General features: G+C 38.4%; 1 protein-coding gene across 2 annotated transcripts in view; it reads right to left on the minus strand.

Moving 5' to 3' along the window:
* Window positions 1-14,614, minus strand: part of nrp2a (neuropilin 2a) — a 143,189-nt gene that overhangs the window by 99,287 nt on the left and 29,288 nt on the right. For both annotated transcript variants that reach the window (XM_033980416.2, XM_055227810.1), the window contains exon 3: window positions 2,276-2,457. In XM_033980416.2, coding sequence (XP_033836307.1) covers window positions 2,276-2,457 — 182 coding nt within the window. The remainder of the gene's footprint in view (window positions 1-2,275; window positions 2,458-14,614) is intronic.

The following is a 14,614-nucleotide window of genomic DNA, read 5'->3' on the forward strand; positions in this document are numbered from 1 at the left end:
GAATACCACATTTATTCTTAGTTTTGGTGAAGTAAAAATGTATGATGTTTTATTGTATTAAGGATTTGAATCTAAAGTAAAAAAAAAAAATAAATAACTCCAGAAAGTTTAGTCCCAGTTTAGTCCCAGTTTAGTCCCAGTTTAGTCCCAGTTTAGTCCCAGTTTAGTCTTGTTTTAGTCCCTGTTTAGTCCCTGTTTAGTCCCGATTTAGTTTTGACCTTTGACCTGGTTCAGTCTTAGTTTGGTCCTGGTTTAGTCCTGGTTTAGTCCTGATTTAGTCCTGGTTTAAACCTGGTTTAGCCCTGGTTTAGAGTTCCAGTTCCAGATTTTCAATGCATTTTTAAGTTCTATAATTGCAAAATACCTTTACCATTTTATTAGGACCATTATATAAAATATAAGAAAAATAATTAAATTTAACCATGTATCTTTCCTAGCAGACCTTCTTTAAACCACAAAACTAAGCCTTTAATTAGCTGTTAGCTGTGGCTGCAATGTGGCTAAAGCACTAAACCAAGCTAGCTAATCTACTTAAATGGTTTTAGTAGCTTACTCTGACTTAGCTACACAGTAATCTGTTTATACTCACTTGGCTAAATGGCTAATTTAGCCAGCTGCAATCATGCTACCTGCCCCAAACCTGGATAAAATATAAAACAAAGATGACTAAAATTGGCCACTAAATACTCCTATAATCCAGTATTGTTCAAATAAATGGACATAATCGCTATCATAAATGACAAAATTCAAAGTTTGTGGATTTTCCAAATTCACAAAATCCCCAAATCAACCATGGCAATAGAGAAAGTTCATGACAACTTGATCCTACATCAAATTTTCCCCATGTATTTTAAGCAAAATGTGTCTTGCCCCGGTATTTTGATCTCAAATAGCTCTTGAGGTCAAAGCCCACTGTGTACTGTCTGTATCTAATTATAAAGTGTTAGGAATCAGGTAGTGCATATTGGCATACTAGTTGTTGTTAGCTATAGTGGGACAACAAAACTCCACTCTAGTCTCTGAAAGCTAAGAAAAGCGCTTATAAACTCAGTGCAGTGAATCATTAGAATGCTCTGAATGCATAAGTTAAGTGAGGAATAACTTTGAACCACTGCAAACCGGTTAAAATGAATTAGTTATGTTTTTCACATTTTTAAGATGGTATAAATCAGGTAAAGTGCTTTTAAAGAAGATCAAATTTATCTCTTGATTCCCTGCAACTTCCTGTTCAAAGTAGCCTAAACTTTATTAGCATGAACAAAGCAAGCCTCCTTTGTGACTCTCCTTGGAGTTAATGTTTTAGGCACTTCCTATAGCGTGCCTTGTTAATGACCCAGAACTTGTGATCACTCAAGCTAACGCAGCAGCACTGTTCACACCACACTAGGCACTTTTGCAGCATAAACAAACCAGACGATTTTTATAGTTTTTCAGATCCGCCTTAAAACTCGACAGGAATGCAGTTTAAATTGACTGTTACATGCACTTCCTCTGCGGGGCCATGGGTTCTATAGAAAATAGCTGAGAATATAAGGGGCATGTTCTGCTAAACCGGTTTTAAAATCTACTTTTTGAGCTTTTACTTGTAATGTTGATTCCATTTAAATAATATCTGGAGTTGATTTGTTTCATTCACACATGTATTGTATTGGCTGATTTCAAACTGTGTCCTGATTTAGTCCTGGTTTAGCCATGATTCAACCAGGTTCAGTCCTGATCTAGACCTGGTCTAGACCTGGTCTAGACCTGGTCTACTCCTGGTATGACCATGGTTTAATCCGAGTTTAGTCCGGATTTAGTCCTATTCTAGTCCTGGTCAAGTCCAGGTTTAACTCTGGTTAAGTCCTGTTTTAGACTTGGCTTGGTTCTAGGTTTAGTCATGTTCTAGCCCTGTTCGAGTACTGGTCTAGTCCTGCTCTAGCCCTAGTCTAGCCCTGATCTAGCCCTGGTCTAGCCCTGGTCTAACCCTGGGTCTGTCCTGGTTTAGCCCTGGTTTAGGCCTAATGTAGACTTGATTCTAGGTTTAGTCCTGTTCTAGACCTGTCCTATTCCAGCTATAGTCCTGGTCTAGCCCTGGCCTAATCCTAGTATTGATGTAATGTGAAATCAGCCTCCAGCTCCTCCTCCCACTGGAGGAGCTGGAGTTATAGCTAAATGATCACACCAAACGATTCACGTTTTCAACTCAAAAATAAACAGCAATTATACAATAGTTAGCCTTAGCATGTTAGTTATTAACATGTAGCAAAGTAAAAATGAGGAGAGAGATTCTTACCAGTTTTGTAAATCTCGTAGCGCAGAGAGAAGCCTGCCCCCTGGTGGGCATAGTCAGACACAAAACGGATTTGCAGAGCAGGTCCAGACGAGATGATTGGAGGAGGAGCGATGTTGCTACAGTGACGCCCCAAAACATCTGCATTTTCCAAAGTCCCATCTCGGATCTCGATAAAGTCATACCTACAAGTCAAATGATGATTGATTAAGATTATCAGCAAGACAATTTGAACTATATAACCTTGTAGTAAATAAATAAATGAGATGACTAGTAAGGACTACATGATGAGGGCATCTGGATTAAAAACTTTTGCCATATAAATTTTAATATCATTGTACACTAACGTCCAAAAAAACCCAAAATGGATGCCAAATATAGTCAGTCCTTTTATATCCCTGTGTGTCACAGGCCCTTCCATCCTCTTATGTCCCTGTATGTTATATGTTCTCCCATCCTACTCTATCCCTGTGTGTCAGATGAATTTCCATCCTCCTATATCTCTGTGTGTCAGATGCCATTCCATCCTCCTATATCCCAGTGTGTCAGATGCTGTTCCATCCTCCTATATCCCAGTGTGTCAGATGCCCTGTAAAATGCAGTCCGCTGATGACTTTTTAAGATGGCACTCATCTGTTTTTGCAAATGAACTCTTCAAATGTTGACGTTGTGTGGTGGAATAATAATAGCTGGACAGTTCTGGCTGGGTCCCATCTCCTCTTCTCAGGACAGAGCAGGGTGTCCAAGTGAAACATTTGGGACATCAGCACAAGCAAATGCGACGTGCGCCATTTTGGCTCTGAGTCAAGCCCTGTACTCCTGTACCTGCTGTTTCCACACGTGCTGCATTTAATAAACCTAAACCAGGGTTATAGTATGAATATGACCTAGATAAGCACTTGACATTAAAATAGCTACACTAATGATGGAATAACGGTACAAAATTAAGGTTAAAGGCATAGTATGTAGCCTGCATGATTCCATGGAAAAAACACACTTTCTTCATTGTCCATGGGCATACTTCAGTTTAATCCCATACTGTGGAACATTATGGCCGAAGGACAACATTGCCATGGAAACAAGCAGGAAGAGCATTTCCTTTAGGACAAATATGAGTCAGGTTTGTGGAGATGCAAGCCCACTCACAATGAGGATGTGTGTTTTTGAAGCTTTTCGGTGCAATAAAAATAGTAGGAGTAGTACATATATTATTATTATTATTATTATTATTATTATTATTATTATTATTATTATTATTATTATTATTATTATTATTTGTACTACTCCAACTTGCAGTGTTCTTGCAAAACAGATTCTATTTATATATTATTTATTATGGAAAAGTTATAATTTATTTAAACAATCGAGTATGAGAAAAGGCCATAGTCTGGTCACTGCAACCGCAAAGACATTTCTACAATCCTGGATAAAAAACAAGGTTATGTAGCTCTTTTTATTAATGATAACAAACACTATTGGCAAATTTAATACCAATGTTAAATAAAAGTACAATTTGAGATTTTTAAGTTGATAATATGTCATATATTTTGTCAGCTAAAATAACAACTAATAATAGTTTCATGGAAATTTGGCTGAACTACATAACCTAGGATGCACCAAGCTTCCAACAGATTAAAAGGGAACCAAGGGATCTGGCTTAAAGTATATATAGAAAGGTATACAGTTTGCAAAATTTTTAAACAAAATTAATAACTTGTCAAAAGCAATTACATATTTAATACTAAAAATCTAAATTAAAGGCATCCCTCTAGAATCCCCATTTTGTACCAAGCTGTGACAGATAAGTTTTGCTAGCACTAGCTTGTTGTTTCACACATTAGCAGGAGGTGAGAAATGCCTGTTCTGTGCATCAAAGCACCATCACGCAAATTATCATCACGCTAATTAGCATAAGTCCACTATCCCTGGTGTTTTCGGCAGCTGACTGTAACTCATTTAGATTTGAGTTTTTGGAGAGAACCACCCGCAGAGAGACAGCTAGCTACAGCATGACAAAGATAAATTATAGTGGAAATTATACTCTAGACTGTCAAGTTATGCAACACAAAGTACACATTTGAACAGGCGAGGAGCAGGCAAGACCGCTACAACAATAATAAGCAAAGTTTGAGTCCAAAAATGTAATTATGAACTTTGGCAAACTAAATCATATCAACACTGTCGCGCCTTCATTTGTGATCGGTAATTAAAGAAAAAGGGACTCGAGCAAAACTGCTATTTTGACAAAATGGAGGAGGCTGCAAAATATTATGAGGTAAATACAGAGCTCAATAGTGCTGGAAAATTCCACTTAAAATAACTGAGGGTTGAATTGGTGTTTTTGTCCAATTTTGATCCAATTGCTCAAGTAACAAGTAGCATTCGTGCACAACCAAAAGAACAAAACTGAACCAAATATTATAATTTTAAGGATTTATTTATTTTAAAGGTGAAAATTGTGCATTGAATTGCATATTGTTCAAGTAATGCACAAATAACATAGAATAGAATAGCCTAGACAACAAAAAAAAAACTGCCTGTAACTTAAAAAAATTTAAAGGTCTAGTCTGGAAATGATCCATCTCCATGGTCACAAACAGCTGGTGCCATCAGGCAAAGTTAAAGGTCAAATCCGTGAAGAGGCAATCCCACTCACGGTAAGAATGCATGTTTCTGAACGTTAAAAACACCTGTAAACTCCTCCAAAAAAGTTAGATAGTGCAGCTTTAAGGAGGACAAATAAAAGTCTATAGGTTCCTAAAATTTGTAGTGAGGTACACAGGCTGATCAGTCTCCCATATTTTAAACCTAAAGCCCATCCAGACTACCTTTATATTAGATTAAAACAGGAATAGAGTTTTTTGAACAATATTAAATGTGTGTGTGTGTGTGTGTGTGTGTGTGTGTGTGTGTGTGTGTGTGTATATATATATATATATATATATATATCATACACTATATACTATGGTCCTGTTAAAATTGCTAAATATTTAAACCAAATGCCCTCCCTGACGCAACTCTCTCAATTTATATTAGACTAGAACAGGGGTCGGCAACCCGTGGCTCCGGAGCCGCATGCGGCTCATTCATCCTTATACTGCGGCTCTGCGTGGCTTGGGAAAATACATTTTAAGTATTTAATTGAAGTGTATTTTATTTGTGTTAGTTCTTTTTTATTGTAGTTTAAATTGGAAGATTATTATGATCTTGAAATATTAAAATAAAATTATATTTTCTTATTTTTCGTTGATCAAAATAAGCGTCACACTCGCAGAACAATGACACTAACACCGTTCACGCCTCACAGACACAGCTCACAGTCCTGTGTAAAGACACAGCCCTGATTTTCAGATGCTGTGAAGAGGTTCAGGAGCAGGAGGACGCAGTAATAAACTCGTTCATAGATACATTATGAAAATCCTGAGGAAATCGCCACAGAAATCTATTTGATGTAGTGTTAAGTTTATTATCTGCTCTTGTCTCCGCGATGACGTATCATGCGTAACACATCAGACACGACGCACAAAAGTAGAGCCACAAGCAAGTGAAAATGACCCAAAACAAAAGTCTTTGGAGAGCTTTTTAACAAAGGGGAAAAAGCCAACTGAGGAACCAGAAGAGGAGCCTACGACCTCAAAGCAAAAGAAAGATAAATTTAACAGACAACACCAGGAGTCCTACTTAAAATATGGGTTTGTCGCTACAGGTGAGGCTCACGCGCAGAGTCCGCTCTGCGTAATATGCAGAGGAAAAGCGAATTAGGCAATGAAACCTTCAAAACTGCTTTGGCACATGGAGACTAAGCATCTGGGATTAAAAGATAAGATTTAGAGTTTTTTAAAGAAACAAACGTGAACAAGAAGGAAAGAAGAAATAAGTGCAGGGCTCACTGATGCAGCGGTTTGGTGAGTTGTATTTTTTATGCACTTAACTTATTTTTGCCATATTTATCTGCCACGCATAGAAGGCTTGTCCGTGAAAATAAAACTACATTATTCTGTTATTATTATTATTATTATTATTATTATTATTATTATTATTATTATTATTATTATACACAGTGTTATCTTCATTTTAGATGTCAAAAAGTATTTGCGGCTCCCAGTGTTTTATTTTCTGTGGAAACTGGGTCCAAATGGCTCTTTGCGTGTTAAAGGTTGCCGACCCCTGGACTAGAATATGAAGAGAGGGATTTTGCACAGTACTAAGTGTATATATTTGTAGGTCTGCATCATAAACACTGATATAGTTTGGTCAAAATTGGTGTATACTTTAAACCAGATGCCCTCCCATGTGTATAAATATAGTTGTGCATATTATAAACACTGATATAGTTTGGCCATGTTTAAAAATAGCCTCTTGTTACTTGTCTGACTGTGCACTGAGGAATGGGACAAGGGTAAATATGGAACCACCAGGTGCACTCTCTCTTTCTCTCTCTCCTTTATTTCTTTCTCTCTTTCTTCTTTCTATACACTTCTCCTCCCACCCCCTTTCTTCTTGGTCTCCTCTCTCTATTCTGTCTTTGTTCATTTCCCATCCCTCCCTTCCTCTTTTTGTCTCTTGTTCACTTTTTTTTTGTCACTTTTACCTCTTTAAATTCTCTTTCTCTCCCCTCTGTCACTTTCTTGCTCTCTGGATATCTTTCTCTCACTCCCTCTTTTTATCTACCACTCCCCTATTTTTATCTCCTCCCTCTTGTTCCCTCCTCTGCTCTTTTTCCTTCTCTCTCTTTCTCTCTTCCTCTCTCCATCATTCTCTCTTCTTGCCTCTCTCCTCCCCCTCAGTTTTCCATCTTCCTCCCTCTTCTCTCATCTTTCCATCTTTCCTCTCCATCTATTCTACCCCGCCCTCTTTCTCTTCTGTCTTCCTCTCCTCTTTCTCTGTCCCTCCTTCAGACAGACAGCTGACACTGAAGAATTTGCTTTTATCATTTGGGGTCAGTTAGCTCAAGTTCAAAGGTCATGCTGAGTCTAAATCCAGACAGTTAAAGCCAGACGCATGGTGCATTTGGTCTAATCTGCTCCTCACAGACAGCTCTGTTAAAACTCTATTTATAATCCCATAATCTGACTCGTGATTTCGCTTTATAACAATATATATATATATATATATATATATATATATATATATATATATATATATATATATATATATATATATATATATATATAAAGAGAGAGAGAGAGATGAAATGCCGATATTGCAGTATTGGCCGGTGTATAATTCCAAATCAAAATTTAAATAAAATAAATACACTAATAAAAAGAAAATTGAAAATAAATTGAATATGGAACAAAAGGGCAAATTGTATTCACAATCTTAGCCTGTATAAAGAAGTGGACTAAGTCAAATGAAGCTCATCGAGGCTAGTAGTTATAGCGGCCAATCTGGAGCTGATTTGAATATTAGGAATTCCGACAGCAAGTATCATAACAACCAAAGAGCCAATCCGGAGCTAGGCAGTTGAAGGGAACTCTCCTTCCCACCCGCGCCGCTGGTTTAGCAGAGAGAGTGTGTTTAGCGACGCTGTCAATCAAACACACAAGCAGGAAGAAACTCTGGGAAAGAAGGCGCCTGATTTGTCTGTTTTTGATCTTGATTTAGTGCCCCTAAATCAGGATCATGTAGAGTGGGTCAGTAGGAACAGTTTAAGATCAAAATGATGAGTCTGACAGCAGCAGTTACAGAGACAGGGGCCACAGTTTTTCAATAGAAAGTGAATTGGAGCCAGGGTCGATGGAGCCGGAAGTGCGCCCAAGATCACTTCCTGTTTGGAACGTGGCTGCTAACAGTTTAGCTATGTCCATTTAAATATACAGTCTATCGTCATAATGAGATGATTAAAGTAAGTCTAAAATAAGTATAACCTAAAGATAGGTATAACTGTGATGAGAAGGTTAAAGATACACTATTAACTTTTCTAGAAGCTCGTCTCCATGGAGATGGAAATGTCTTGCCTGGAATGTTCCGCAGGATGGTAATTAAACGTATTCATCTCCATGAAGACAAGCAGATGACATCACCAGGCCAAGTTACAGGTTAGATCTGTGGAGAGGCGACTCCATTCACAGTAAGAAACAATGCAAATTTAAATTAAAGGTATTTTTGAGCAATAAAACACATGTAATTAAATAAATTGGTTAAATACCATATGATGGAACATACCAGGCCCAGTGATAACATCTCCATGGACACAAGCAAATGATGTACTCTCTCTCTCTTTCTCTCTCTCTCACTTTCTATCTCCCTCTCTCTCTCTCTGTCTCCCTCTCTCTCTCTGTCTCTCTTTCTCTCTGTCTCTCTCTCCCTCTGTCTCTGTCTTGTTCTTTCTCTCTCTGTCTCCTATCGCTCTCCCTCTCTCTTTTGCTCTCTCTCTCTCTCTCTCCCCTGCTGGAAGAATCTGACACACAGCAAAGGTGTGAACAACAATTAGCTGTATTTGTGTTTGATGGATGAGAAGGAGAGAGGGGACAGGCCTGGGCTGGTCCTGGGTTACTACTCCCCTGGGAGCTAGAGTTTCCTTAACCCCCCACCCCCCTTTCTCTCTATCCTCAGAGGGGTCCCCATAATGGCTCCCAGACAGGTCCTGGAGAGAGACAGGGGCAAACAAGAGATGTGGGGGGGGGGGGGGGGGGGTCAACACACAAAAACAAGGCTAATGTACTCTCTATGGGACCAGGACTGTATGAGTGTTACAAGTGTGTGTGTGTGTGAGTGTGTTTTTTAAGGTACTACAACCCCAATTCCAATGAAGTTTGGATGCTGTGTAAAACTTAAAAAAAATACAGAATACAATGATTTGAAAAATCCTTTTCAACCTATATTGAACTGAATAAACTACAAAGATATGATATTTAATGTTAAAACAGTACCATGCAAAGTGAAAGTCATATATCAACAACACCCAGAAACGCCACCGGCTTTTCTGTTCACCTGAGATGGACTGACGCAAAGTGGAAAAGTGTGCTGTGGTCTGACGAGTCCATATTTCAAATTGTTTTTGGAAGTCATGGACATCGTGTCCTGTGGGCCAAAGAGGAAAAGGGCCATCCGGATTGTTATCAGCTCAAAGTTCAAAATCCAGCATGTGTGATGGTACTGGGGTGTGTTAGTGCCCATGGCATGGGTAACTTGCAGATCTGTGAAGGCACCATTAATGCTGAAAGGTACATACAGGTTTTGGAGCAACATATGCTGCCATCCAAGCAACGTCTTTTTCAGGGACGTCCCTGCTTATTTCAGCAAAACAATGCCAAGCCACATTCTGCACGTGTTACAACAGCGTGGCTTCGTAGTAAAAGAGTCCAGACCTGAAGCGCAAAATACGACAACGGAGTAACTGAAGTTGTACATTCAGCAAGAATGTGAAAATATTCCTCCTGCAAAGCTTCAACAATTAGTGTCCTCAGTTCCCAAATGCGTATTGATTATTGTTAAAAGGAAAGGTGATGTAACACAGTGGTAAATATGCCCCTGTCCCAGCTTTATTGGAACGTGTTGCAGACATCAAATTGAAAATGTGTGAATATTTGCATAAAAACAATACATTTTATCAGTTTGAATGTTAAATATCATGTTTTTGTAGTTTATTCAGTTCAATATAAGTTGAAAAGCATTTGCAAATCATTGTATTCTGTTTTTTTTGTTTTTTTTGTTTTTTTACACAGTGTCCCAACTTCATTGGAATTGGGGTTGTACAATCAAAACTGATCCTGTGTGTGCAGACCTTTAACCTGCAGATGGAGGACACATACAAGTGTGTCTCATTCTCAGTATATGGACAGGCCTCATGTGAAAGCTCATCACTTCCAGAATTCACTCACTGAGATGCAGAGGCTGCACTAGCACTGACTCATGATTGGTTGCAGGTGCTGGGGTTTATGTAGAGAGATGCCTTTTAGGTTTAAACCAGTTGGATTTCCAGTTTAAACCAGTTGGATAATCATCTTGAATCAAAACACCAAATTATAACGTAAACAACTTGTCCATCATGTCCAGTGTTTTTGTCATTAAGAATAAATCAGAATTGTTATCAATATAAGTTATATTTGATTTGAACATGTTTACTTCATACCTTTAATACCATAGTGTAGCATTTTAAATTTAAAATATGTTAATGGTGTAAGAATTGTGTTGCAGAGATAAAATAAATAAATAAAAGGAATTGAATGAACTAAAGTGACCATGACCCTTTGCTGTTTCAGTGTAGGATAACCAGGATACTCTGCCACAGTAACACAGGGAGGACATGCATACTCCACTTCTGAGAGATCAGGAGTCTAACCCTCAACCTCCTCACTGAGAGGAGGAGACAGGATAACCACTCAGCCACATTTAAAGTCTAGAATTTTAGGCCTAGAAAATGGAGTCTTTAGCCTTAGAACACATTAGCAGTAAGCAACATTAGCTTTCACACATAAGGACTCATGCATGTATTCATAAGAGCCCAGGGAGAGGCTAAGCAGGTCAATATTCCCCTCTGAAGCTACGCTAATCCACAACGGCTAACGCTCACAGAAGCATTCGGAAATCAATTAAAAGCTAATTAACACTGGCCTTTTATCCTTGGAGTTGACGAGACACTGCTACGATTTGTTTTGCACAGATTTTCCCATAGGCAGGCGAGTAGCGAGAGTTTAAACCAATGCACTTGAACACATCGCAGTGGGTAGCTAATGCTAAACCAGGATTACAACAGAGGAGTGACAAATGGGCGCATCCAAAACCTCTCCATCTGAAAAGAGGACACTTGACTTCAACAAGGAAATAAGTGGGTGTCAATAGAAAATAAACAAAGGGATTATGTTTTAAGAACTGGTGTAATGTGTAGCCTGTTTTTACATTTTTTAACACTACATTTTACAATCCTCTCCTCAAATGAACCCTGTCAAACTGAAATTTCACTTTAATGTTAAGAATATTGACAAATTATACAAATCTAATAGGCAGCCACAACCCTGTCATTTGGCCTTGGGGCAGCTGTGGCTTTAAAAGGAGGTTGCTTGAATGAACCAACTACCATTATCATACATATTTTATTATTACTCCTATTATTACACCTTTAATATTATGTTAAAGGTGTACTATGTAACTTTTCTGGTGGAGGGTATTTGCTTGTCTCCACGGAGATGTAATTTCTTTGCCTGGAATGTTTCACAGTATGGCATTGAACAAATCTCTAGCATTTATTCAATTACATTACATAACAATTCTGACTACGGGGTCACCTCTCCACAGATCTGACCTATAACCTTGATTCACCTGCTTGTTTTCGTTGAGATAGACATTGTTAAATACTGTGGGACGTTCTAGGAAAAGCAGTAATCTCCATGGATACTAACAGTTGCCGTAATTTTCACTAAAAAGTTACTACACCTTTAAGAATATCTATAGATTTTACATTGTATATTTATTTAAACAATGCAAGAATCACTAGCCCATTTTATAGTTCGACTCACCTACATGGTCTGAGTCAGTTTAGATGAGTCAAATGAATTACAATTGTCTAGTATATTTTCATTGTAACGTGAATAGTGAACACAACGATAACTATTCTAAATTCTTGTCATTTTAACTTACCGTAAATTTCGGACTATAAGCAGCTACTTTTTTCCCACACTTTTAACCCTGCGGCCTATACAATGGTACAGCTAATTTATACATTTTTAGACAGAGACAGACGTGGGGAAAGATTGTGTGCTGAAGAATATACTAGTTTTGATTTTGTATTGTCATTTTGCGCATCATGCACACACCTCATCATGGAAAATACAGAAAGAAATGCAAATGATGCAGCTTGTAAGATAAAGGCAATGGATCTGTCCATCAAAGAAGAAAATAGAGCCACTGCATGTACGTTTGACCATCAATGAATCGGTGGGTCGAAGTTGGCGGTGGCAGCGGGAAGAACTTAGTCAATGTGAAAAGACGACAAATGCTTTCAGAGGAAATAAAAGCAGTTGGCCTGTGTTGGTGCTGTTTTATTTTCTAAACATGCAGGTACATTCATCCCGTGTTGATGGCGTGTTGGTGTCAATTTTCAGGCACAGTTGGAAAAAAAGCATGTCTTAAATTAAAACTCAAAAAAACTCTGTGTACTGTCTTTCTGTGTAAATATCTCATGATAGAACATATATGCAGCTTATATTCAACATATGTTCAAATTTTATTTTCTTTAAAATTTAGCAGTTGCGCTCAATAACCCAAAATATACAGTATTTTTGCAATAGTTTTGAAGTGTTTAGATCTATAGAACCAGAACTCAAACTTGGCCTGTATCTTGGTCCTCTCTGCTACTTATTTCAAACTGGTTTGACTTCCATTTAGGTGAACTACATTGCATTGCTGCTTCTCTTTTCTCCTGACAATTCTGAGTGAGGGAGCGAGAAAAAGGGGTCCCTAATATGGAGTAAGTGCTTTTGAAATATTAACTAGGAGCTGGGAGGCAAAAATCCCATAGATCCATAGCTACTGTCAACTCCAATCTGTCCTATAAACAAATAGTGTCCAGTGTATGACGTATCTGTACTTACACATGAGCAACCACCAACCGCAACCAGTCTAGACCTCCATTGATTCGAAACTGCAGACGGAACTAAAGTGGAGGTGGAAGCAAGTGAGGGAAAAAGCCAGATGCCCCACCAAGACGCAGCTCAGTCAATCAATGTATATGTAGTTACAGCAGGAGGTAATGGAAGGCAATTCATATACACTTTTATGGGTCGATGGTAAGGTTAAGACTCAATCTGAAACCAATATGAGTTTTCTGAAGTAAGCGCGCTGCTTTAAAAATAACAGTCTATAAATGAATAGCTTATTAGACATGCAAAATCAGGTTCAATAATTAAAGTAAATACATAGGATTGAATCATACTATGAGGCATAATACAGTGTTCCCTCGTTCAACGTGAGGGATACGTTCCAAAAATAACCCTCAATAAACGAAATCCGCAAAGTAGAAAACGTTATTTTTTACAATTATTATATATATTTTAAGGCTCTAAAACCCCTAAGAACATATTTTATACACTTTTCTCAGACAGGCGTTAACATTTTCTCACATTTCTCTCTTGTTTAAACACTCTCAAAGTTCAAATCTTCCTAGTATTATAGAACGAAACCAAATACTATACTGTACTGTAAATAAAAAAGACACCTTTTAGAAATACTGGAACAAATTTAATTTTAATGATCAACCTACAAGGTTGACCACATAAGAAATAATTAATAGGGACTCAGGAGTATTTCACAGTTCCTCTGACCGCGCCTCTTTGTTCTGGCGCCGCTCCGCTGTAATGTCTCGTAATGTTCGTTTTCCTGCAGTCACTGATCCACAAAGCTAAAACAGACTCCATCCGCACGATGGTCTTGTTACAGTTACAACCATTTTTTTGTATCCTTGTTAATACTTATTTGCTGCTGTTGTCCTTATATTACTTTCCTCCTTCTTTATGTTGAGTTCACATGCAAAGTCTCCAACGTCAGAGCAGGGTGAATCTGGTGTTGAAGCGGTGTATCTTGAGCGTTCAGGCTCCGTTTCTGTGTCCAAACGTTGAAAAAGCCTCCAGAGCGTCCATGACGCACATCGGACGCATCTGCCCTCAAATGTAAAGGCGTCAAACTAAAGGTGTCCAACTAGAGCTAGATTTGTAATTATATATATATATATATATATATATATATATATATATATATATATATATATATATATATATATATATATATATATATATATATATATATATATATATATACACTTAAATACCGAGGACTTAAGGAGGCCGAGGACTAGTGAGTGTGAGAGCGACAGTCCAGGATGAAACATCCAAGATCCATAAGTACATCAAGGACAAGGCCCCAACAGATGATGTGCTCAGCAAATGTCTCAGACAGTAGAGTGCAGAGGAAGAGGTGCTGGAGGAACCATAATGGAAGGACAAGCCCCTGCATGGGATGTACCACCGGAACATAACTGAGGTGGCTGATATCAAGAAACCCTACCAATGACTTGAGAAAGCTGGACTGAAAGACAGCACAGAGGCACTCATCTTGGCTGCACAGGAGCAGGCCTTGAGCCCCAGAGCGATTGAGGCCCAGATCTACCACACCAGACAAGACCCAAGGTGTAGGCTGTGCAGAGAGGCCCCTGAGACAATCCAGCACATAACTGCAGGGTGTAAGATGCTGGCAGGAAAAGCATACATGGAATGGCATAACCAAGTGGCGGGCAGAGTGTACATAAACATCTTTGCAGAGTACGGACTGGAAACCCAAGGTGGGAAACACCTCCAAAAGTAGTGGAGAATGATCGAGCCAAGATCCTGTGGGACTTCCAGATAC

The sequence above is a fragment of the Periophthalmus magnuspinnatus genome, chromosome 2 (assembly GCF_009829125.3).
Source record: "Periophthalmus magnuspinnatus isolate fPerMag1 chromosome 2, fPerMag1.2.pri, whole genome shotgun sequence".
Taxonomy (NCBI): domain Eukaryota; kingdom Metazoa; phylum Chordata; class Actinopteri; order Gobiiformes; family Gobiidae; genus Periophthalmus; species Periophthalmus magnuspinnatus.